This window comes from Loxodonta africana, chromosome 10 (assembly GCF_030014295.1).
Source record: "Loxodonta africana isolate mLoxAfr1 chromosome 10, mLoxAfr1.hap2, whole genome shotgun sequence".
NCBI classification, from domain to species: Eukaryota; Metazoa; Chordata; class Mammalia; order Proboscidea; family Elephantidae; genus Loxodonta; species Loxodonta africana.
In genome coordinates, this window is record NC_087351.1 from 62,121,838 (window position 1) to 62,148,572 (window position 26,735).

The following is a 26,735-nucleotide window of genomic DNA, read 5'->3' on the forward strand; positions in this document are numbered from 1 at the left end:
CAAGCCCCAGAGTAAAACAAACTGACAGACATGTGGGTCTCTCTCTCTCGCTCACTCTCTCAGATACAATGGCTAAATTAGGACATTTCCAGATAAGCAAAAATTAAGAGAATTCATAAAAACCAAACTTACAAGAAATATTAAAGAGAGTCCTTCAGTTAGAGAACCAACATGAGAAAACAACAGGGGTCTAGGATACATGATGGCATCAGACAGATACCAACCTAGGTAAAGAACTCTCAATGATAAAAAGAAGCTAAAAGACTTAAAACAGGGAAAGGGACATCAATCTGTAAATAATGACAACATCAAAACAATAAAAGAGGGAATAAATGGTGTAGGTATAGAACTTTCAAACAAAGGAAGTCCTGGCGATATCAAGTAATATGGAAATAAGTGTGAATTTCAACATATCCACAAAGAAAGTTAACAAACCTACTCATTAAAATAAAAAAGGAAGTGAAAAGAAAATCTATAGAATGAGAGACAATATTTGCAAATCATGTATATCTGATATAAGACTTATATTCAGAATACAAAAAGAACTTTTACAATTCAATAGTAAAAAGACAATAATTAAAAAATGGGCGAAGGATTTGAAGAGACATTTTTTCAAAGAAGATATACAAATGGCAAATAAGCATATGAAAAGATGCTCAACATCATTAATCAATGAGGAATTGTAAATCAAAGCCACAACGAGATACTTCACATCCACTAAAAAAAATAAAAAAGATAGACAATTATAAGTTTAGCAAAGATGTGGAGAAACTGGAATCCTCATTCATTGCTGATGGAAATGTAAAATGGTGTAGCACTTTAGAAAACAGTTTGGCAGTTCCTCAAAACGTTAAACATAGAGTTAACACTTGACCCAGCAATTGTACTTCTAGGTGTACACCCAAGATAATTAAAAACACATGTCCAAACAAAAACCTGTACACTAATGTTCATAGCAGCATTACTCATAATTCTTAGTCATCTAGTGTTGCTATAAGATAAGTACCACAACTGAACGGCTTAAGCAAAGAGAAGTTTATTTCCTCACAGTAAAGTAGACTAAAAGTCCAAATTCAGGTTGTCAGCTCCAGGGGAATGCTTTCTCTGTCAGCCTTCTCATCAATCTTCCCCTGGACTAGAAGCTTCTCCATGAAGGGACCCTGGGTCCAGAGGGCGAGGCGCACTCTGCTCCCGGCACTGCTTTCTTGGTGATTTGAAGTCCCCCTGCCTCTCTGCTCACTTCTCTCTTTTATATCTCAAGAGATCGCCTCAAGACACAATCCAGTCTCATTAACTGAATCCTGCCTCAGTAACACAACAGCTGCCCATCCTCCCTCATTAACATCATAGAAGCAGGATTTACAACATAGAGGAAAATCACACAATACCAGGAATCATGGACCAGTCAAACTGATACACACATTTTTGGCGGGACACAATTCAATCCATGACAAGCTCCAAAAAGTGGAAGCAACCAAAATGCCCATCAACTGATGAATGGATAAACAAAATATGATATATCCGTACAATGGAACATTATTCGACAATAAAAAGACATGAAGTACTGATACATGCTACAATAGAAATGAATCTTGAAAACATTATGCTAAGTAAAATAAGCCAGTCACAAAAGACCACACATTATATGATTCCATTTATATGAAATGTCCCCAACAGGCAAATCCATAGAAACAGAAAGTAGATTAGTGTTTTCCAGGAGCTGGGGAAAGGAGAGTGGGGAATGACTGCTTATGGGTATGAGATTCCTTTGGGGGTGGTGAAAATGTTCTAAAATTAGATAGTGGTGATGGTGGTACAACTCTGTGAATAGACGAAAAACTAAATTGTGTACTTTAAAAAGGTGAATAATATGGTATGTAAATTAAACCTCAGTGAAGCAGTTATTTAAAAATCAGTTAGTCATACCATAATGTCTTTAAATTATTCCCTAATATTAGAGTTTATAAATTAGACATTTATTTTTTTTTTTTATATAGATACAAGGAAACCCTGGTAGCATAGTGGTTAAGTGTTACGGCTGCTAACCAAAAGGTCAGTAGTTTGAATCCCCCAGGGGCTCCTTGGAAACCCTGTGGGGCAGTTGTACCCTGTCCTGTAGGGTCGCTATGAGTCAGAATTGACTCGATGGCAGTGGGTTTTATATAGATACAGAGGGAGAAAAAGCCAAGGTTTTTATTATTATTATTCAATATCAAACATCACTAAGAAAATACTAGTTATAAATGAGTCTAGGCCCAAGTATATTGCCATACCTTGCCACATTGCTTGTAGGAAATTCCCTTTTTGTTGCAGTACTCATAGATGAGGGCTGCGCCTTGTACACATAATTTAGCTTTCAGAGATGCAGGTTTATAATAAATTCCACTATGTATGACACCACTGTTATGTCCAGTCTGGTGAAGAGCTACAGAACAAGAGAAACTGGATAAGAAAAAGTACATCACTTACACAGAACCTAAGAAGTGGGGGGACAAACATATATTTGAAGTTATTAGAGACCATATCATTTAAAATTCTGCCTGAATTTGTTTTTAGAATCAGAGTACTGGTAATTTTCTACAGCAACTGCCCCTTGGTGTTCACGTCATATTCCCCCAGTTCATCTCTGATTTCAGCTACAACTTTGGTGCAGACTCACTTCTTGCTACCAACGAATCACTTTGAGATGATATGGCTCTGCATACTGCCCCAGGGCCTTTTCTAATGTGTCTTAGGGGGCTCAGGAAACTTCAACACCCTTAGGGGCAATCCTCAACCAAGAGGGATAGGAGTTGATGGATAAATGGATACAATTCTGGGAAACATCAGGTGTCTCCTCAGAGGTCAATGTGGAATCAAGACTGATAAAGTGCCCTCACGTGGCTTTTCTTCCTTCCCTATCTTACTTTCCTACTCTCTCATCCCTGCCTCCTGGGATAGCCTTTCAAATAAATCATCTACATCCAAGTTCTTGCCTCAGATTCTGCTTTCAGCAGAATCCATATTAAGATACTAACACCGACATCCAGCATGAAAGATGCAGCACTGACAAAATGAGCAGGTGCTTAGGTAGTCCAGAAGAACACTGGTAACATACATACCTAAATCTTTCTCTTTTTCCAGAAGACCAATGGAAAGGGCTGAATGCCGCTGGATCAGCGCTCTGGCAGAGGCAAGCCCCACAATTCCGCCACCGACAATGACTACATCAAATGAGCTTTAAGAGAAAATCACCTTTAAAGTAATGCCTGTTTACAGCAGATCTCACCAAATTTCACATACATAATTTCCATCATCAGTGGACAATTACATTATTAATTTGAGATCATTAAAATCACATATTTATTGGGCTTTGTGCTATTTGTCTCTATACTCAGGAACGAACCTCTCCAAGTTACATATATTGCTGGTCAGTAGTATCATCAGCGATACCCTATGTCCTACCATTAGGCAGGGTGACCAGCTGCCCAAGCCACTCTAAGGCTCCACAGTAGCCACCCGGGGTTAGTTACATCAGTGATTCCTTTGTGTTAGGCACCATACTTCTCTACCACCTGACCTTTTAAAATTCAAGTGCAGGAAACGGCCAGTGAATACATCAAACCTTAGAGAAATAAGTGGCCTAGGAACAGGCTCAGAAACACAATTTTCACCATGACAAACACTGATTATGCAATCACTGAAAAAATTTGAAAGGCTATGTACAATATATCTAACTTTGCAATGAGAATTTATGGACAACAAATCTAGATTTCATAGGACAATAGGGTGAGGAAATATCAAGTTAAAGCCCTTTCTTTGAAAAATGATCTGAGGTTTCAATTTCAAAATTATTGGCAGAAGTGCATCAATGTCATTACATTTGTTACTATACCTGTGGCTACAGAAACAGCTACTGTACAACCAGGGACACAGCCATGTGTGCCTGATAAATCAAAATCTGCAGCTTAATTTGGAAGTTGTAAGAGTCTAACACTCACTCCTTCAGTGCACGAGCCTCATAACTTGGACTAGGAATGCTTCCAGGTGGTACTTGACAGGTGGTTCTCACTTCAGCACCTTTAGCTAGTTGGGTAAAATGGTTGCCAAGGCATGCATGTGCTGGTGAACAGGCCCACATTTAAGAGGACCAAATCAAACCCGTTGCATCGAGTTAATTCCAACTCACAGCAACCCTATAAGACAGGGTAGAACTACCTCATGGGGTTTCCAAAGAGCGGCCTGTGGATTGGAACGGCGACCTTTTAGTTAGCAGCCAAGTTCTTAACTACTGTGCCATCGAGGCTCCCACTTAAGAAGAGAGGATATAAAAAGAACAGCACAAGTAAACAAGATTCTGGGTCCACTGGGTCAATAAGGGTTACTGGTAAATGCTTGCAGTGGTCAACTTAAAAATTCCTATGATCAGAGTGTACATGAAGTCCAAGACTTTAAAAACTTTTTTTTAACATAAATTTCACTAGATTAAAGGTACAGTTCTCATATTCCACTATAGTTATTTATACTCATTTGCACCTATTGACCCATTATGTAACTTAAACATGTAAGCAGATCTTTTATGAAGTCTAAAAAACGAAACAAAAAAACTGGCTTTTAAGAATTTCAGAAAAATAACTGAACTATTGTGTTTAAAATGGGCTTCATATTTTCCCAAAACTGCCAATATCTTCTGCTAAGGAGGTGTTCAAAGCATTTACAAATACTTAAGATACTGCTAAGTTTATGACTTAGCTATATTTTGTGTGCTTTTCTCTTTTCCATAGCAAGGTGATATCTATATCAATCAATGAACTGTAAATTACCTACAAGGACCAACGAAAGGAAGATGTTTGTGAATGTGTGTGTGCACGTGGTCTTTCATAATGTTTTTTTCTTACTTTCTCGTCTTCAAGATAAGCTATAATGCCTTGCTTTGCCTTCAAGCCTTGCATTTCTGTAAAAGGTGGCATGATTTTGCAGGGGTAGTTTTGACTTCTGTAATTGTGTTTCTCATCATTGCTGCCTTTTGATAAATAAAACATAAAACCCTTTGGTGAGGCGTTCCTTCCACTGAGAGTCACTGTTTTGGCACAGCCTCCTAGCCAAAAAGTTCTCTTGGCTCTTGTTTTCACAGATTTTATTACAACCATCAATAAATGCTTGATTTTCAAACATAAAGCTATAATACTAAAAATGCTTTTTCCAATTACACATGCCACCTTTCACTCCCTTCTGCCAAACCTGGAGAACCACTACTCTATTCAGGGAGCCTACACCTCATCAATCATTGAAATATGCTTCACAAACTAAAGCACAGACTCCCAAGTGTCCACAATGGGGAAAAGTGCCCAGAGTAACAGTCACGGAAGATCACTGGAGGACATTCATGGGCCAAGTTAATCATGGACGCTGAAGGGGATATTTTTCTCCAAAACTCAATCTCAAGTCAACACTAATGAGCAGTTTAACAGATAACTCTTTTGTTTTTTAAAGCTTTTATCATAGAAATGTTCAAACGCAATAGTTGGACAGATAGGGAAAAGTAGACAGAATGGTACAATGAACCCCATGTACCCATCAACTAGTTTCAATAATTACCAACTCATGGGCCATCTTGCTTCATCTATATATATCTTACTCTGTCCTATATTATTCTGATGCAAAACCCGAACATCACATTGTTTTATCCATAAATATTTCCACATGTTATCTCTAGCGGATGCAGCTCTGGAAGTGCTCACTCGTCTTTGCCAAAAATTTAGAAGACAGCTACCTGGTCAACCAACTGGAAGAGATCCATATTTATGCCTATTCCAGAGAAAGGTGATCCAACAGAATGTAGAAATTATTGAACAGTATTATTAATATCACATGCAAGTAAAATGTCGCTGAAGATCATTCAAAAGTGGTTGCAGCAGTACGTCAACAGGGAACTGCCAGAGATTCAAGCTGGACTCAGAAGAGGACGTGGAACAAGGGATATCACTGCTGATGTCAGATGGATCTTGGCTGAAAGCAAAGAATACCAGAAAGATGTTTACCTGTGTTTTATTGACTATGCAAAGGCTTTCGACTGTGGGGATCATAACAAATTATGGATAACACTACAAAGAATGGGAATTCCAGAACACTTAATTGTTCTGATGAGGAACCTGTACATAGATCAAAAGGCAGTCCTTCAAACAGAACAAGGGGATACCGCATGATTTAATATCAGGAAAGGTATGCATCAGGGCTGTATCCTTTCACCATACTTATTCAATCTGCATGCTGGGCAAATAATCCAAGAAGCTAGACTATATGAAGAATGGGGCATCAGGACTGGAGGAAGACTCAATAATAACCTGAGAAATGCAAATGACACAACCTTGCTTGCTGAAAGTCAAGAGGACTTGAAGCACTTAGTGGCACAGTGGTTAACCGTTCAGCTGCTAACCAAAAGTTCGGCAGTTCAAATCCACCAGCTACTCCTTGGAAACCCTATGAGGCAGTTCTGTCCTACCGGGTCGTTATGAGTCAGAATCAACTCGATGGCAATGGGCTTTTGGGATGAAGATCAAAGACTACAGCCTTCAGTATGGATTACACCTCAACATAAAACAAAAATCCTCACAACAGGACCAATGAGTGACATGATGACAAATGGAGAAAAGGCTTAAGTTGTCAAAGATTTCATTTCAAAGATTTCATTTCACTTGGGTCCAGGGTCAACTCCCAGGTAAGCGGGCAGTCAAGAAATCAAATAATGCATTGTATCCGGCAAATCTGCTCCAAAAGACCTCTTTAAAGTGTTAAAAAGCAAAGATGTCACCTTAAGGACTAAGGTGTGCCTGACCCAAGCCATGGTGTTTTCAATTGCCTCATATGCATGTGAAAGCTGGGCAATGAATAAGGAAGACCAAAGAATTGATGCCTTTGAATTATGGTGTTGGTAAAGAATATTGAATATACTAAGGACTGTCGAAAGAATGAAAGAACGAACAAATCTGTCACGGAAGAAAGAAGTATACCCAGAATGCTCCTTAGAAGCAAGGATGGGGAGATTTCTTCTCACACACTTTGGACATGTTATCAGGAGGGACCAGTCCCTGGAGAAGGACATCATGCTTGGTAAAGTATAGGGTCAATGCAAAAGAGGAAGACCCTCAATGAGATGGATTGACACAGTGGCTGCAACAATGGGCTCAAGCATAGCAACAATTGTGAGGATGGCGCAGGACCAAGCAGCGCTTCCTTCTGTTGTACACAAGGTCACTATGAGTCAGAACTGATTTGATGGTACCTAACAATAACATCTCCAAAAGACCTCTTCAAAAACACACATGACCATAATACTGTTACCATAACTAAAAAATTAACAATAAATTTTTAAATCATCAAATACTACAAAATTTTCAAGAGAAAATCTTCAGGATCTAAGGTTAGGTGGAGGGTTGACACTAAAAGCGATACCCATGAAAGGAAAAAAAAAGGTAAATTGGATTTCATTAAAAGTTAAAACTTATGATCTTCAAAAGACTCTGTTAAAAGCATGAAAACACAACCAACCTATTGGGAGGAAATATTTACAAATCACATACCTAACAAATGACTCATATCTGGAATATATAAAGATTCTGAAGACTAACAACCCAATTAGAAAGAAGGCAAAAGATAGACATTTCTCGAAAGAGGATATGTGGATGGCAAAGAACTACATGGAAAAATGTTCAACATCATTAGGCATTAAGGAAATGCAAATTGGCTATCAAAATAGCTAAAATGATAACACCAAATGTCAGTGAGGATAAGGAGAAACTGGATCACTAATAAGCCCAAACCAAACCCGCTGCCGTTGAGTTGATTCCGACTCATGGTGACCCTATAGCACAGAATAGACTTGCCCCATAGGGTTTCCGAGGAGCGGCCGGTGGATTCGAACTGCAGACCTTTTGGTTAGCAGCCAATCTCTTAACCGCTGTCCCACCAGGGCTCCAATACATTGCTATAAAATAGTACAGCCACTCTGGAAAAAGAATATGGCATTTTCTAACTAAACTAACCATGTGCTTACCATAAAAAAAAAAAAAAAAAACCAAACCTGTTGCTGTCGAGTCAATTCCGACTCATAGTGACCCTATAGGACAGAGTAGAACCGCTCCATAGAATTTCCGACGAGCATCTGATGGATCTGAACTGCCGACCTTTTAAAGGTTAGCAGCCGTAGCTCTTAACTACTACAACACCAGGGTTTCCATATGACCCACCAATTGCTCTCTTGGGCATTTATTCCAGAGAAAAGGAAACTACGTTTACACAAAAACCTGTAGCCCAATGTTCATAGTAGCTTTATTCATAATAGCCAAAAACTGGAAATAATTCACATGTCCTTCAATGGGTGAATGGTTAAACTTTGGTACATCCATACCACTGATACACACAACCACCTGGATGAATCTCAAGGACATTATACTAAATGAAAAAAAAAAAAGCCCATCTTAAGAGGTAACATATTGTGTGATTCTACTTATTCTCAAAATGACAAAAGAATAGAGATGGTGAACACATTAGAGATTGTGAAGAGGTGAGTGTGACTATAAAGGGGTCAAACCTGTTGCCAAAGAGTCGATTCCAACTCATAGTGATTCTATAGCAACCCTACAGGACTGAGGAGAACTGCTCCATAGTTTCCAGCACCTGGTGGATTCAAACTATAGACCTTTTGGTTAGTAGCTGTAGTGCTTAACTACTACGCCACCCAGGTTTCCATAAAGGGGTAGCACATGGGATATCTCTGTACTGATGGAACACTTTTGTATCTTAATTGTGAGGCAGTTACACAAATCTACACATATGATTAAACTGCATAGAACTACACACACACACACACAGAAATGAGTACATGTAAAACTAGTGAAATCTAAACATTGCACCAATGTCAGTTTCGTGGTTTTGATATTGTACTATAGTAACGTAAACTATTACCACTGGGGAAAACTGGGTGAAGGATACAGGGGACTTCTCTGTACTTTTTTTTGCAGATTCCTGTGGATCTATTAGAAACCCTGGCGGCGTAGTGGTTAAGAGTTTGGCTGCTAACCAAAAGGTCAGCAGTTCGAATCCACCAGGCGCTCCTTGGAAACCCTATGGAGCAGTTCCGCTCTGTCCTGTAGGGTCACCATGAGTTGGAATCGACTTGACAGCAATGGGTTTGGGTTTTTTTATGGATCTATAATTATTTCTAAATAAAAAGTAAAAGCAAAACCCTTTACTAACCCTACTCTTAAGAAATCTTTCAAAAGAGCTGTCTACATAAACCACGATTAATCACAAATCCTATTACTAGTATCTCACTCCAATGCCCCTCCAATCCACTAACACACAGCAGGCAGAATCGACTTTTGAAACATCAACATTTAAACATTCCCTTTGCCCTTTAATAGCTTCCATTGCTCTTGGAATAAAATTCAATGTCTGGTTAAAACAGAATAAAAACTCTGCTGTGATGCAGCCCCTCTTCAGCCTCATTCCACATCATCTCTTACACTAAGCTCTAGCCACATTCACATTGCCCATCTTCTAGTCCTCATATTAGCAGAGAGCTTTCTAGCCTTAGCGCCCTCGCACAGATCATTTCTCTAAAGAAGGCAAACAGTGGTTTCAAATGTGACCTCTAACTTCACACCACAGGACACCGAATTCTGCAGTTGCTTCTCACAGGGTCAACCGTATGCGGTGTGCACTAAGAAGTGGCTGATTTAAGACCGGTTCCAGATCTCCCAAGAAACACCGGGATGCCAGCTAATAAACAGCATATTTATTAATTGCTTGCAGTGTGCTAAGTCATTTCATTCTCAAAACAACCACCTACGGGAGAGACTAGGATCCTATTCACTGCTGAGCCTTTAAGGAGGTTAAAGTAGCTCGCTCAAAGTTAATTCATGTGCAGGGTGTGTATTCAAACCCAGAATTCTTCTTTACCTCTACTCAACATTGCCTCTATTCTTTTCCTTTGGCCCGCAAATACAAGGAATGCAACCTGCAGGTATTCCTGGGATCCGAGGTGGAAGCCTGGGCTCCACAGGACACTGACCTCTGATTGACCGGACAGGGAAGTACGAGCAAGACCATCGGTCCTACACAGGGCACCTCTGAGCGCAGAAGCAGGGAAGGTGGCGGGGGCGGGCCAGCGGCCACTCACCTAGTGCTGGCGCTACGGCCATAGCAGCAACCTCCGCGCAGCAGCCAGGGCCTCAGTCGCGCTGGCCCGCAAGGCGCGGGGAAGTCCCCGCCGGCCCGCCCGCAGGCACCGCCCAGGTAGCGCAGCGCCGCCAGCATTGCCCGCACCCCCTGCTCTGCCTCAGCCACCAGAGGAGGCCACTTGAGCCCGACACTGACCGGGTCGGCGCGCCCTAGCCCCGCCCACCCACGTCGGGGCCAATGAGGCGCGCGCCTTTGCCTCACGTGGGAGAGGTAGGCGACGACCAATGGACGCGCGCAGCAGAGGGCGGAAGGGAGGCCGGCGCCGTCGTAGATGTGGGGGCCGCTCGCTCGCTCCCTCTCTTGTTCCCTCCGACGCTGTGAGTAGGCGAGCTAGGCCCCGAAGCTAGGCGGGGCTTGGGTAGTGCTTATGCTCTGCCCTTTCCCCTCTCCCACTGCTGGGCTGACTGAAAGCCTGGTCTGCCAAGTCGCCCGTCTTTGACTTTCACCGCAGAGCGGATTTAGGGCCGCGGGAGAAAGTCTCGTTTGGGCGGGCCCCGCGGCCGCCGGTCCTTTCCTCACTATAGGTCCCGGTCCGCTCCAACCCAGCCCACTCCGAAGGGGCGCCCCCTGTCCGGCCCTTGATGTGGCTCAGAGCGGAGGCGCTTTTTTTGTCGTGGCAACGCCTGCTCTCTGAAGTCTTCTGGGCTTCTTTTGACTGGGTTCCTAAGGGTGGCATTCATTCAGTCATTTATTCGTCCTATAAATATCAAGCCCTACTCTTCTGCACCGGGTACCGGGGTACGGGGTGGACCGGACAGCTGGGTCTCCGCCATCTTTTAGCAATCTGTGTCCTTAAATAGTGGACCGAGATACACTTTTAGTTATGCTGTATGAGCGTGCGACCAGCGACTCCCATGACCAAGTCACCTCACCTCTGCTTCCTTTTCTGTAAAATGAGGGAGGTGAGCTCAGTAATCTCGAAGGGACCTTTTAACTATAAAGTTGTGTGATTCTCTATCCCCGTGCCAGTTTAATTCTAACCCTTACCCGCTGTCTGCGCTCGAAGGCAGTCTTTAATTTCTAGAGCAATAGAATGATATAACTTTATCGCTGGAAGGACTACTCGCCTGTTTGAATCTTGGCACGCATTCGCTTGGCCACTTGGGGAAGTCATTTCACCTCTCCCGCAGACTCGCCTCTGAACTAAGAGCAGTGGCAATGTCTTCCTCACAGGGCTGTTGAGCTAGAGTTCATGAGATAAGGCTTGTCCGGTGTTTAGCACAGTGAAGCACTCGGTAAATGATGGCTTCTGTGTTGTTTAAATGGTTCTACAGCCTGGAGAACTGTACAAATTTTGCTTTATTTGTGGAAACCATGTAAAATGTTACCTGCTTGTTCCATTACAAATGAGAAAATAGAGGGGGCTATTTTTTAAATTAAGCTTTTATTTTGAGACAATTTTAGATTCACATCCAGCTGTAAGAAATAATAGAGATTATTCCTGTACCCTCTACCCAATCTTCCCAGTGATAACATCATGCAGTAATACAATATCACAACCAGAATCCTATACAATCCACTGATCTTATTTCGATTTTTCCAGTTTTACTTGTACTCGTGTGTATATTGAGTTCTACACAGTTTTTATCACGTATAGGTTTGGGCATCCACTGCCACAGTAAGATTCTGCGAAGTCCCGTCACTGTAAGAATTCCCTCTTCACCCTTTGTAGCCACACCCACCCCCCTCTCAAGCGCTCCCCCTCCTCTCCGGCACTGGCAACTGCTGGCCCCCATTCCTAAAGTTTTGTAATGGCAAGAATGTTATATAAGTGGGTTCATACAGTATGTAACATTTAGGGGTTGGTTTTTTCCACTCTGAGTAATTCTCTGGCGATACATCCAGGTGGTTGTGTCAGTAGTTCGTTCCTTTGTATTGCTGAGTACTATTCAAAGTTTGTCTAACCATTCACGTATTAAAGGATATCTGGGTTGTTTCCAGTTTTTAGTTTTTGGCTATTAGGAATAAAGCTACTGTGAACATTCATGTGCAGGTTTTTATGTGAAGCTATGTTTTCATTTCTCTGGGATAAATGCCGAAGAGTGCCATTGTTGTGGGTCACATGGTAAGCACATGTTTAGCTTCCAGAATGGCTGTGCCGTGTCACATTGCCACTAGCAGTCTATGAGTGATCCAGTTTCTTATCCTCACTAGCATTTGAGATTGTCATTATTTTTCATTTCAACCGTTCTGGTAGGTGTGCAGTGGAGATATTTGTTTTTTACTCTGCACAGAATGTAGATAATTTGTTGCTAGATTGAATACAGAATTATACATCTTAAAGGACTGTGGTCAGAGTTTCATGGGTCAGCTAGGCCCATAGTAGTGATTTTTTTCGTGAAGATGTGGTTTTGAGCTTGTGTTTCTTAGTTTAGGAAGGATGAAAAAACTCTCAGTACATAAGTTTTTGTGCACATTTTTCTGTTTACAGTCCTACCCCACCCCGCCCCCATTTGGCTATATTATTAAAAAAAAAAAAATACATTGGGTTGTTTAAATTAAATTAAGGAGTTTCAAATCAAGAGTTCATCTTGCTTTCATACCCTGTGTCCTGCCTTGTGGTTAGAGACATTTGTACTCCTGACACCACCCTCCTCAGCTAAGAATTCATGTTTACCCTTTTCCATCTAGGACAGAATATATGAGAAATTAGTTCAATGAGTGCCAATGTGACCTTGGCCTAGGCACGACTTTTGGAATCTTTGCTTCCAATTTCTAATGACTAGGTCTATTGGCCTATTTCACTAGACTGAATGCATCCTACACACCTTAGGAATAAGAACTGGTATCAATGATGGGTGATTTGTGGCTGGGTGGCGTAGTAATTTGGAAAAAAGAAAAAACTCTCTGATGCCAGCCCTATTCTGATGCCGGCCCACTCCTCTCCCCACATTTTAGTGCCCTCAAGAATAGTGCACTAATTCACTCTTTTTTGACAACCACCAAGTTTACATGGTACACACTTCACATAGCCATCACTCTGAATTAACCACTGAAGTAATTGCATTTAATGTGTAAAACCGGAGCTTCCGCTTTAAAAGACTAATTGTTTATATGCAAACAGAAAAACTGTTAATCAAACCTATTCAGAAAACACTTTGTGTAAAATCCTATTTTGAATAATACTTTAGTGGTCTAGACTTCTTGATGCCACAAACATAACAGACTTTTAGGAAGTTTGTTACAAACTTATGCATCTAAGCCATGTTCTGACATAAGAAGTTTTTGCTATTTCTTTAAAATAATGTTAATTACTGGATTATTTATGGCAGCAGTAAATTAGTAGTGGCTGTTTTTCAACCAGGCAGCCCTGGTGGCTCAGTGGTTAAAGCCCTTGGCTGCTAACCAAGAGGTCGTTGGTTCAAACTTACCACACCGACCGCTTGGTGAGAGAAGGATGTGGCAGTCAGCTTCCATAAAGACCACAGCTTTGCAAACCCTATGGGGCAGTTTTACTCTGTCCTGTAGGGGCTCTATGAGTTGGAATCGATTTGATGGCAGTGGGGTTTTTCTTAATTTTTCAACCTGCTTTTAACTGGTTTCTTTTAATTCGTTCAAGCTAAATTCACAGATTTACCACTAGAGGTCTCCTGTTTCCCTATAGAAAGCAAGCCCAGAGCTGCTTGAACTCTAGAAATAATTCCCAAAAAATCAATTAGCAAAGTGGCAGTTGAGAATGTAAAAACGCACCAATTTATTTTTTTACCTTTATTGCCAAATATAAATTTAATTTCCATGTTGAAATTACTTAAAATATAATATCTAGTGATTTTAGAGGTCACAGCTTTTTTTTTTTTTTTTTTTAGTGATTTTAGAGGTCACAGCTGAAGTAAATTAGGCCTTTCCTTTTCGCTGAATTGTGAGGTGGGCCAAAATGAATCAAGTAAAAGTACTTCAGTTTTATCAGACCCCCCTAACTTATGTGCTTAATAACATTTCCTCCGGTTTTGTTTTTCTTCATGAAAATATGTAAACAATTGAAGACTACTAGTTAAATATTTATTAAACCTATGAGTAGGAATTGACGGCAATGGGTTTGTGTTTTTTTTTGGGGGGTGTTGGTGTTTAGAAAAATGGAAATGAGTGAAATATGATCCTTGTTCTTACCTTTTCTCTGCATACTTTTAACTTCCTAACTGGAAACTTTTAATCATCCTTTAAGACCCGTCACAAAAGACACCTGGGGTAGGGGGGAAGCCTTCCTCTCACTCCCTTCTCTAAACTCTTGAGAAACTTGTTCATACCTCAGTTTAGATACCACATTACACAGTTATTTATCTGTTTATATGTTGTCTGTCTTCATTATACATTTGATGAGGCAGGAACCGTGTCTGTCTCTCTCCTTTGTTGTCTTGTTTTTTGTCTGTCCATTGTATCTCCTACATTAAGTGTAGCAGACATTCAATAAATATTGAGTGAGTGAGTGAGTGAATGGAGGTGGCATCTGAGTGAGGTCTTGATGTTGGGTAAGATTTTCACAGACAGAATTGCAGGAGGAGAGCAAGTAGATGGAAAAGCCTGAGAAGGCACAAGAAAGCCCAGATTTGGCAACCACTGGAGTTAATACAGGAAACCCTGGGGGCGTAGTGGTTAAGTGCTACCACTGCTAACCAAGAGGTCAGCAGTTCAAATCTGCCAGGCGCTCCTTGGAAACTCTACGGGGCAGTTCTGCTCTGTCGTGTAGGGTCCGACTATTGAGTTGCAATTGACGGCAATGGGTTTGGTTTTTTTGGTTTGGAGTTAATAGAAGGAGCCCTGGTGGTGCAGTGGTTAAAAATTACCAGCTGCTAACTGAAAGGTTGGCAGTTTAAAACCACCAGCTGCTCCATGGAGAAAGATGTGGCATTCTGCTTCTGTGGAGATTTACAGCCTTGGAAACCCTACAGGGTCTCTTTAAGTCGAAATCGACTCAACGGCAGTGGGTTTGGTTTGGGAGTTAATAGAAGGAGCCCTGGTGGTGCAGTGGTTAAAGTGCTTGGCTGCTAGTCGAAAGGCCGATGGTTTGAACGTGCCAGCCGCTCCTCAGGAGAAAGATGTGGCAGTCTGCTTCTGTCGAGATTTGCAGTCTTGGAAACTCAATGGGGCAGTCCTTTAGGGTCGCTATGTCAACTCTACAGCAATGAGTTTGGAGTTAATAGAGGTGGGTACAGATGGAAAGAGATTTAGGGAAAAGCTGGAAAGGGTTGAGAACAGGAGAGGCGGTAGCAGGGGAAGACGTTTGCAGTAATGAAGGGGGAGTGATGGTGGAAAAGGGATGAAGAGGGTAGTAGGTGATCCTGGAGATCTGTCCTCAGGCTCAACTCTTACTGTTCCATGACCTCACCATCCTCAGGCACTTCCTCAGCTCTCAGGTAGTTTCCACTGAGTCCTCTTTCTAGTCCTCATCTCTTTGTTGAGTACTAGAAACATCCAATGATTGAGGAAAGAGCCATAGACTAGTAAGAGAACTGGGTTCAGGTTTCAGTGCTGCCACTAATTAACCATGAAACATTTAAACAAATGCATATTAATACCCCTCCTTGTTCCAGAAAGGATTTAGGGTGTCGGCAAGTTACTTAATACCAGGGCTTCAGTTTCCTCGTTTCTAAATGAGAGATTGGTCTAGGTGATCCGAGTCCCTCCCAGCTCTATCATTTTGTGACTTGCTTGATTTGTCAGTGATTCCAGTGATTTGTCATCTCCACTTAAAAGTCCTGTTAACACTTCATTTTCAGAATATGAAAAATGGAACACGCAACCCTGCCCTCTTGGCCTTGATTTCTATTAATGACATCACCAATGATTCAGGACCAAAAACTTAGTGTCATCTTCAACTCCACAGGCCCTTGCCCCTATGCCTCAGAGTCATATGAAATCTAACATAGTGTCACTCTCATCCCCTCCCCCCCTTGGCCCCTTTTATATGGCCACAGGTAGTTCAAACACTTGTTGACTTTGTCTGCTCCATTCCATTGGTCCTCAGTTGTAACTCTGCTGTATGGGTAATATTCTTAAAGCATAGTTTTAACAGTGACAATACGGTTCTAAAACCTCAGTGACTCCCAGTTGCCTGCAGAATACAGTCCACATTCCTGGTCTGAGCATGTGAGACCCGACCTGACTCCAAATTATCTGCCTCTCTTCGCATGACTCACATGTGCTAACCAAACTGAACTACAACATGCCTTGAAGGTTTGTGGCTCAGCCCGTAACCTGAGATACCCTTTCTCGACATCTTTGTCTGTTAAAATCCTCTCTGTCCTTATTTGTAACTCTTTTGAGGCTTTTCAGGTTTTGTTGTTTATTTTCACTTTTTCATAACTGGTATTAATTCAGACCACCCTGCATTAGATTGTCAGTGCCTTGAAAGCAGAGACCAAATTTCATTTATTTTTGTTTTCCCCCCCAACCTGGCACACTACTAGAGAAACATGAGTTTAGATAAATCAGATTGGGACACAGTTCAAAAATCACTCTCTCAACTCATTGATTGTTAGAGCTGGAAACCATCTGAGTGAATCACTTCATATAACAAATGAGAAAACCAAGGGCTAGAGGGATTAAGTTACTTGTCCAGTGTTTTGTCAGCTTCTGCATAGTTCATTCTTTACGCTTCTCTGGTGACGCTGCTTGCAGCCTTGTCATAGTTGTTTTCATGTCTCATCTCCCTTCCTGAGTGTAAGCATCTTAAGACCCGAACTATGGCTTGTTGATATCTGTATCACTGGGTGTTCATAAAGTGCTTGCTAAGTTGAAAATGATGTTTAAGGTCAGCTTAGGATATTTATTAGAGATGGGAAAGAATTCAGTTACTGAAGGAGTAACTCCAAATCTGTAACCTCTATGACCATGGTGTGCAGCTTTGTGGAGGGTCAGAGAGAGGGAGAAGCTTAGGGATAGAGCAGACCTCAACACATTTCTTCTTGGCTGATTTTAGTTTGTATTTTGATACTGGAAGTTAGAATTGCGAGTGGAGCTGATTTTAGAAAATTTGTAGTTGCACTGCTTGAATGGACACTAGGTGGCAACACAGCAGAAGGCTCCAGTTGGGCAATGGACAGTGGAACTTAATGTTAAGGCAGGAAAGGACCTTGTTGGTAGTTGCCATAGACTTGATTCTCAGTCATGGCGACCCCCATGTGTGCAGAGTAGAACTGCTCCATAAGGTTTTCAAGGCTGTGACTTCTCAGAAGCAGATCGCCAGGCCTGTCTTTGAAGGTACCTCTGGGTGGGTTTGAACCACCAACCTTCCGTCTAGTAGTAGTCCAAGGCTTAACTGAGCTTTAGAGACTATGCAGTCCAACCCCTCCTTTTTGCAGCAAAAGAAACCAAGAACCAGAGATGGGAATAACTTGCCCAATAATTGTTGAGTGACAAGTGAGTCATCAGCTTTATTGGCTTGAAAGCATTGACTCTGAAGTCGTGAAGTAAGTTACTAAATGTATGGGACTCTAATTGCCAGCTGATAATCTGAGTACTGTTTTGTATGTTTAGATCAAATGACGCTGTTTGGAAAAATCTCCCAGCAGTTCTGCAGTTTAAAGACACTCCCATGGTCATGTGACTCCAGGTCCTTCTGGGGCTGGTTGAATGCAGTATTTAATAAGTAAGTTACTCTAACTAAAGTGAAGAACTGTGGGGATTATTACAGCTAGATGAGATAGCTAATTTGATTTTTTCTTGTACTTTAAATATTTTTGAATAGTATTGCAGTATGATCCTAATTTTGTTTAAAAACAAATAAAACATACTACAAACATGGAAAAAAGACTAGAAAAATAGATTCCAAAATATTACCTGTGGCTGTTTGGGTTGCAAATTTCAGTGATTTTTCTTTTCCTTTTCAATGATTTTTAAGTTTTCTAAAATGAACAGTGAATACATTTACAACCAGAAAAGCTCAATAAGTGTAATTTTAAAATATTTTATTCTCTGGCTTCTTTTTATCTCAATATATTTTTTAAAAATTTTTTATTGTAGTAAAAACATATATAACAAAACATTTGCCAATGCACCATTTTTACTTGTACAATTCAGTGACTTTGATTACATTCATCATGTGCAGCCATCACCGTTATCCTTTTCTAAGTTATTCCACCACCATTAACAGAAACTCAGTGCCCCAAACAATGACCTCGTTCCCCACGCCTGGTATAACCACTAATAAACCTTGATCTCTATGTACTTGCCTATTCTAGATATTTCATATAAGTGGCATCATAAAATATTTGCCTTTTTATGTCATAAGCATAATGTTTTCAAGGTTTATCCATGTTGTATCATTTATCAGGACTTCATTTCTCTTTATGGCTGAATAATATTCCATTGTATGTATATACCATATTTTGTGTATCCATTCATCAGTTGGTGGACATTTAGGTTGTTTCCGCGTCTTGGCTATTGGGAATAGTGCTGCTATGAACATTGTTGTAGAAGTTTCTGTGGCTTCTTAAGGAATATAGAAGCTGTTTGAATAACATCAAGTCAATTGAAATTTTTTTTAAAAAGTGGGTAGCATGTTTAGAAATAATAGCTTGGAACTGATGAAACTAACCTCTCATTGTTGCTTAATATAATTTTATGACCATTAACTAGAGAAAAAGGAATATGGAGAAATTAATAAATATTACTTGGTGAGATTAATTTGAATTTAGGTTCAAAATTATTCCCTCTTTAATCTTTTATCAATAATTTAAAAAGATAACCAAGTGTAGTCATTTATTCAATACATAGTTAATTGAGCACTTCCGGCTGTCATTAACTGTAGGAATCATTGAAGACTCATGTGTACCCGATAACCTCATATAAAAATAATATGCTTTGATAGAGTTCATATGGAAACAAAAGCAAAACAGGTAGCGCTATGTAGTATTTTTTGGCATGGATATCACTAATATACTTATCATCCTTCTTAGTATCTTGAAATAAAATGTTGCTGTTCTGTATTTATGTTAGCGAATATAGTTAAGATAAGAAGCTAACGATTATACGAAAAGCGAATCTACTTTTGTTCTCTTGCCAACAGAGTGGATCATGAACGCATCAGGGATGTTGGCCCAGATAGGGCGGCGTCTGAGTGGCTGCTGCGCTGTGGGGCCATGGTGCGGTACCATGGCCAGGAGAGGTGGCAGAAGGACTACAACCACCTTCCAACAGGCCCTCTGGACAAATATAAGATTCAGGCAATCGACGCTACCAACTCTTGTATCATGGAAATTGGGTTTGATCACATGGGTAACTACCCTATCATTTTGTTTATGTGATTTGCATTGACCATTTTGCTCACTGTTATAGTCCCTAGGCCCATTTTTACCCATTTTGGTACAGTCCAGTTTGTTTCTTCCTGTGTTTGATATTTATTTTCAGATTAGAGGTTACAAACACCTTCTTCCTTCCCTCACTAAGCTTGTCTCTACAGAGCTTTATTTTGTGGTTTATCAACTTGAAATTCAAGGCCTTTGATTTTTTTTTCAAACTTCTGCCACTGAGAAACCCTCAATATTATAGGGATAATTATATCTGCACAGCTTCTCCTTGGGTGGGCACTTCTTTCCTTTGATGCGTGAACATCTGACTGCAGAATGGCTCTGTCCATCAGCACAACCTGTATAGTAAATACCTTGTATGGTGAGTAGGGTGACCAGTGGTCCCAGTTTTCCTGGGACATGGGACTTTCAGTGCTAAAACCAGGACTGTCCTGGGCAAACCAAGGCAGTCAGTGATCCTACGGGTAAAGCAGATTCTTAAACTGTACCTTTTTTCCTTCAGAGGGCCTACAGCATGTTGAAAAAATAAAACTATGCAAGTGTCATTATATCCAGGATGGCTGTTTAAAGAGGCTTGGTCAAATTGAAAATTTACAAAAAAGCATCTTGGAAATGGAAATAATTTCCTGTGGGAATGTCACAGACAAAGGCATCATTGCTTTGCATCCCTTAAGGTAGGTGGTCACAGCCAAAATGGAAACCTGATAATGATGTTAAGGTGAATAAATAATTAGAATTTAAAACAGTTGAGGGTGGTATCATTTTAATACTTTTAAAAAATATGATTTAAGAAGATGACTTAACTTTCATCTATAACACCTTAAGACAGCTAAATTTATCAGCCTTAATAAGTTAAGGTGCTATTGCATTTTTAGGGAGCATTTAAAAAAAAAACTAAATCCACATAAAGCATCTAGCACAGTGCTGCCATAGTAAACTCTCAGTAAGTATTAGCTATATGGTTCCTCTCCAGCCTTCAGTATGGATTACACATAAAGAAAACAAAAATCCTCACAACTGGACCAATAAGCAACATCATGATAAATGGAGAAAACACTGAAGTCAACAATTTCATTTTCCCTGGATCCAAAATTAACGTCCATGGAAACAGCTTCAAGAAATCAAACACTCTGAAAAATCACACACCTATGCTCATCCAAAGACTTCACCAAAAGAGTAAAAAGATTACCTACAGACTAGGAAAAAGTTTTTAGCTATGACATTTCTGATCAGCGTCTGATGTCTAAAATCTATATGATACTGCAAAAACTCAACTACAGAAATACAGACAACCCAATTAAAAAATGGGCAAAGGATATGAATAGGCACTTCACTAAAGACATTCAGGTAGCCAACAGATAGATGAGGAAATGCTCACAATCATTAGCCATTAGAGAAATGCAAATCAAAACTACAATGAGATTCCATCTTGCTCCAACAAGGCTGGCATTAATCCAAAAAACACAAAATAATAAATGTTGGAGAGGTTGTGGAGAGACTGGAACACTTATATACTGCTGGTGGGAAAGTAAAATGGTACAACCACTTTGGAAATCCATTTGGCTCTTCCTTAAAAAACTAGAAATAGAAGTACCATATGATCCAGCAATTGCACTCCTTGGAATATATCCTAGAGAAATAAGAGCCTTTACGCAAACAGACATATACACACCCATGTTCACTGCAGCACTGTTTACAATAGCAAAAGGATGGAAGCAACCAAGGTGCCCATCAAGCAATGAATGGGTAAATAAATTATGGTATATTCGCACAATGGAATATTATGTATCGATAAAGAACACTGATGAATCCGTGAAACATTTCATAACATGGAGGAACCTGGAAGGCATTATGGTGAGTGAAATTAGTCAGTTGCAAAAGGACAAATATTGTATGAGACCACTATTATAATAGTTTAAACAGAGAAGAGAATATTCTTTGATGGTTACGAGATGGGAGAGAGAGTGAGGGAGAGGGGTTTTCACTAATTAGATAGTAAATAAGAACTATTTTAGGTGAAGGGAAAGACAACACACAGTACAGGAGAGGTCAGCAGAACTCGACTAAACCAAAAGCAAAGAAGTTTCCTGAATAAACTGAACACTTTGAAGGCCAGCGTAGCAGGGGCGGGGGTTTGGGGGCCATGGTTTCAGGGGACATCTAAGTCAATTGGCATAATAAAATCTATTAAGAAAACATTCTACATCCCACTTTGGAGAGTGGCGTCTGGGGTCTTAAATGCTAGCAAGTGGCCATCTAGGATGCATCAGTTGGTCTCAACCCACCTGGATCAAAGGAGAATGAAGAACACCAAAGACACAAGGTAATTATGACCCCAAGAGACAGAAAGGGCCACATAATCCCTAGACTACATCAGCCTGAGACCAGAAGACCTAGATGGTGCCTGGCTACAACTGACTGCCCTGACAGGGAACACAACAGAGAACCCCTGAGGGAGCTGGAGAGCAGTGGAATGCAGACCTCAAATTCTCCTAAAAAGACCAGATTTAATGGTCTGAGACTAGGACCCCAGAGGTCATGGTCCTCAGACCTTCTGTTAGCACAAGACAGGAACCATTCCCAAAGCCAACTCTTCAGATAGAGATTAGACTGGACTTTGGGACAGAAAATGATACTGGTGAAGAGTGAGCTTCTTGGATCAAGTAGACACATGAGACTATGTGGGCAGCTCCTGTCTGGAGGAGAGATGTGAAGGGGTCAGAAGCTGGCCAAATGGACATGAAAACAGAGAGCAGAGGGAAGGAGTGTGCTGTCTCATTAGAGGGAGAGCAACTAGGAGTATATAGCAAGGTGTATAGAAGTTTTTGTATCAGAGACTGACTTGGTTTGCAAACTTTCACTTAAAGCACGATAAAAATAAAGGGGAAAAAAAATTGTAAAAGGGGAACCTAATTTGCTATGTAAACTATCACCTAAAACACAGTATTAAAAAAATATATATATATTGCACTGGGTAAATCTACTGCAAAATACCTCTTTAAAATGTTAAAAGGCAAAGATGTCACCTTGAGGACTAAGGTGTGCCTGACCCAAGCCGTGTGTGTTAGTCATTTAGTGCTGCTTTAACAGAAATATCACAAATGGATGGCCTCAACAAAGAGAAGTTTATTTTCTTATAGTCCAGTAGCCTAGAAGTTCAAATTCAGGGTGCTGGCTCCAGGGGAAGGCTTTCTCTGTCAGCTCTGGAAGAAGGTCTTTGTCATCAGTCTTCCCTTGGTCTGGAAGCTTCTCAGTGTAGGAACCTCAGGTCCAAAGGACACACTTTACTCCTGGCACTGCTTTTTTATCTCAAGAGAGATTGGCTTAAGATACTATCTAATCTTGTAGATCTCATCAATATAACTGCCACTAATCCATTTCATTACATCATAGTAATAGGATCCACAGCACGGAAATCACATCAGATGACAAAATGGTGGACAAGCATATAATACTGGGAATCATTTCCTACCCAAGTTGACAGATATTTTGGGGGGACACAATTCAGTCAGTGACACCATGATATTTCCAATTGCTTCATATGCATGTGAAAGCTGGACAATGAATAAGGAAGATTGAAAAAGAATTGATGCATTTGAATTATGGTGTTGGTGAATATATTGACTATACCATGGACTGCCAGAAGAGTGAACAAATCTGTCTTGAAGGAAGTACAGACAGAATGCTCCTTATAAACAAGGATGGCAAGACTTCATCTCATGTACTTTGTACATGTTATCAGGAGGGACCAGTCCCTGCTGAAGAATGTCATGCATGGTAGAGGGTCAGCGAAAAAGAAGACCCTCAATGAGACGGATTGACACAGTGGCTGCAACAATGGGTTCAAACAGCAATGACCGTGAGGATGGCACAGGACCAGGCAGCATTTCGTTCTGTTGTATGTAGGGTGGCTATGAGTCAGAATCGACTGGACAGCACCTAACAACAGCAACAACTCCGCTTTTTAAAGCAATTTTTCTAGTGTTCTTTGTATTCATGTGAATTTTGGTATATACTCATTAGTATTTAACACTGCAGTTGTTTGAGGGCAAAAACCTCGAACTATTCACCTTTCTGTCCCTGTGGCCTAGAACACTGTCTGACATTATAATACCTATCAAAAGCACGCATCCATTGGTCAGAAAAGCTGTTCTGGGCCTGCTTCTGCTACCAACCAGACACATGCAATAGCCTGGAGCAAGTCACCTAATCCTAAATATAAACCCAGATGCTATTAGCAAGGTATTTTTAATTCTAAAATTGCCAAATTCTGAGTCTTATCAGAATGATGAAGAGAGAATGAAAATTTGTTTAACCAAACCCCTATTTTAGAGATCCCATCATTCAAATTCTGAATCTAGTTAATGTACTTTAATCTTTAATGGATCTGCCAATAACTTTAGTATCACAGAAAGTTTGAGAAGTTTTACACATGAGGACCAAAAGTACTTGATTGTTCATCTTACATTAGTTGAGGCTTTGTAGCTTCACCTTCTAATAGAAATAAGTTCCTTAAGAACCTTCCTCGTTTTTCCCTTTTTGGGTTAAGATGCAGAGTTATAAATTCACATATAAAGGAGTTCTATTTTTTTATGCCATAATATACATATAGTATTTAGAAAGATTCCGCTAGAAATACTGATGTAATTCAGAACAACTAAACTTGCCAAAGCCTGGCTTAGTTCCTAGCATGAACTTCCTTTAAAGTAGTACTCGAAGAGCACTGTTCAAATATTCAGTTAGGGACATTCTGGGTATGATTGTCCCTAAAAATCTATGCATCATTTATTTTTAATGCCATAACAGTAAGGCCAGATGAAATTATTATTTTTTTTTCTTTCTCTACTTGCAGAAACCTCAAGTATTTGTTGTTATGTGATCTTCCTGGAGTAAGAGAAAAAGAAAAGATTATTCAAGCCTTTCAGATATCACTGCCTTCTCTGAAGCTAAAATTAGACTTGAAGTAAAATAATAATAATTAACAAGTGTGTTATTTCATTGTAAAGAATCATTTGAAATTGTTGATTCTAAACAGCAGCAAATATCTTAATTATTAACAGAACTATAAGGATGTCGGATCATGACATTTTAATAGGGGAAAGGGCATGCTGAGTCCATATGTAGAAAATAGACGTGACTTACGATAGTTACTAAGTTGGAAATGACAATTTATATACATTAAATCATTTTAAGCAAAATGCACAGCAGGTGGCATTTAAATTCTGATATATTCCTCAGATAATAATATAGGCATTTCTTGATGTTGATAGTAATATAGAAGTCTTCAAAGTGATCTGAATGTCCGACACAGATATTCTTTATTATGTTATATGTAACTGTAATTTACTTTAGATTTTACTATAACTTCAAAGTTACTAAAGCATGTTACTATAAATGCACAATTGTGAAAATGTAAAGCTAAATTACAGATTCATTGATGATGGAATCAATTCTGTGGAGCTGTTAGTGGTTACTGAGGCATGGGCTTCATACTGCGTTCAGGGATTTGCATGTATGTCTCATTGTCTTTATAACATACACTCTTTCTCAGAATGAATAATTTCTGGTTAATTTGTCTATTTTGTAAGCTTAGGCTAGAGTTTTATTAAAACTGGATGTAGATACTTGACTGAATTCAAATAGTTTTGCTGACTGAACAAGGGAATGAAGGAAACAATCGTAAAGATAAAGACCAGCACAGCTACACGTACTTTCTTAAATTAAAAAACTGCTTTAAACCTAGGAAACTTTAACATGTCAATTAGAAACTAATTTTTCTTCCTTCATAGACTCCTGGATACTGCCTCCTATGAGCTCAAGAGACATCAAAATGAATGTAAACACATAGTTTATATGTAGAATACAAGAATAAAGAATATTACAAATGGGTAAAACAGGTCTTTATTTTGACCTGCTTGAAGTGGTCTGGATTTTATTGTTGTTAGTTATATGCTAGCTTGCTTTGTGGATGTCTGTATGTTTGGTTTGAAAATATTAAGGTGTTGAATATAACTTTGACTGGAAATGCTTTTAAAATAAACACTCTTTGATGCAGCTTTCTGGTAGAAAAACAAACCGTAGGTGCATTTAAAAACCAATTTATGTAAATAGCACATAACAAATGGTTTACTTTTTACTGATAAAATTGCTAATGTCTTTCACTAGGAAAAAATCAGAAATTTCAGAAATTAGTAAATTGAAAAAAAACAAGACATAAAGGATGTAGAACAGTTTCACATGACACAGTGGTGATCCCATGCTGACGGAAAGGGTTACAGATAGGGTTAAATTAAATATAAGCATAAATTTAATAGAACTCATTAGAAAAAGATGAGCCCTTTTTCTCAAGTTTCTGTTTCATTCCTGTGTGGCCAGGCAACTGGCTCACCACAATTCAGTTTGGAGCTACTCTTCTATTCCAAATAGTTTTCTGTACAACTATTCGGTGAACTAGGCAGTTATAGTCTTCTGCCTCCATCAAGTGCATTTTCTTAGGTTAAGGCAAAACACACACGCACATAAAACTTCACAGAAATTGGATATTCTTCCTTGCCATTGGAATCAAGGCTGCATAACAAGAATTGGATGATACTGGAACTTAAATAGCCTGCTATCAGCTCTATGCAAGAAGCTACATACATCAGGAAGCCTTAGGATGTCATTAAACTGGCCAGGGTAGCTAAAATTATAGAGCAGATGCCAGAATTTAGTGGATTACTTAGCAGTAGGTGAATGGGATAAAATGCTGTCATGAAGAAAATTCACATAGCAATAAAACTGTGAGTGCAGAAGAAATGTTTTGAAAATACAGTAAAATACCCCTTTGAAAATTGTGGCTGAGAATTGCTAGAAAACAGTGGCAGCATTATCAACCAAAAATGGTGTTGAGCTGCAAGAAACAGGCACAGGCTTCACAATGCTCTTGTCTACAAGGGACAAGGATGAAAAAGCTTTTTGCATAAGAGCAATAGGCCAAGTCAGAACAAACTATATGTCATCATTTTAAGTCTCACTGTACAAAGATAGGAGTCTTCAGTTATATCATTTTGGACTAATTATTCTCATTGCTGTGGAATCGATTCTGTCTCAGCAACCCTCTAGGACAGAGTAGAACTGCCTCATATATTAGTGAATAGGTTAATATACACACAGTGTGTATGTAAACACATACATTCATATCATGTAAATAGATGTTTCAGGGGAAACAAGTTTACAACCTAACATTTTTCATGACTAAAGGAAAATCTCACAAGCAGTTCCTTCCAAAAC

At 39.8% G+C, this 26,735-nt stretch overlaps 2 protein-coding genes across 2 annotated transcripts in view; one reads left to right on the forward strand and one right to left on the reverse strand.

Annotated features, from left to right (window-relative positions):
- L2HGDH (L-2-hydroxyglutarate dehydrogenase) overlaps window positions 1-10,349 on the reverse strand; it is a 53,040-nt gene extending 42,691 nt beyond the window's left edge. Inside the window, exons 1-3 of the mRNA XM_003408570.3 lie at window positions 10,160-10,349; window positions 3,102-3,217; window positions 2,274-2,425 (exon numbers count right to left, since the gene is read on the reverse strand). Of these exons, the coding sequence (XP_003408618.1) occupies window positions 2,274-2,425; window positions 3,102-3,217; window positions 10,160-10,296 (405 nt within the window). The 5' untranslated portion in view covers window positions 10,297-10,349. The remainder of the gene's footprint in view (window positions 1-2,273; window positions 2,426-3,101; window positions 3,218-10,159) is intronic.
- A 61-nt stretch (window positions 10,350-10,410) lies between these two features.
- On the forward strand, window positions 10,411-25,496 carry DMAC2L (distal membrane arm assembly component 2 like). Its single transcript, XM_003408572.4, has 5 exons — window positions 10,411-10,538; window positions 17,695-17,806; window positions 19,226-19,434; window positions 19,969-20,140; window positions 24,319-25,496. The coding sequence occupies exons 1-5, from the start codon at window positions 10,493-10,495 to the stop codon at window positions 24,431-24,433; spliced, it is 654 nt and encodes a 217-aa protein (XP_003408620.2). The 5' UTR covers window positions 10,411-10,492; the 3' UTR covers window positions 24,434-25,496.
- Window positions 25,497-26,735: the final 1,239 nt, after the last annotated feature.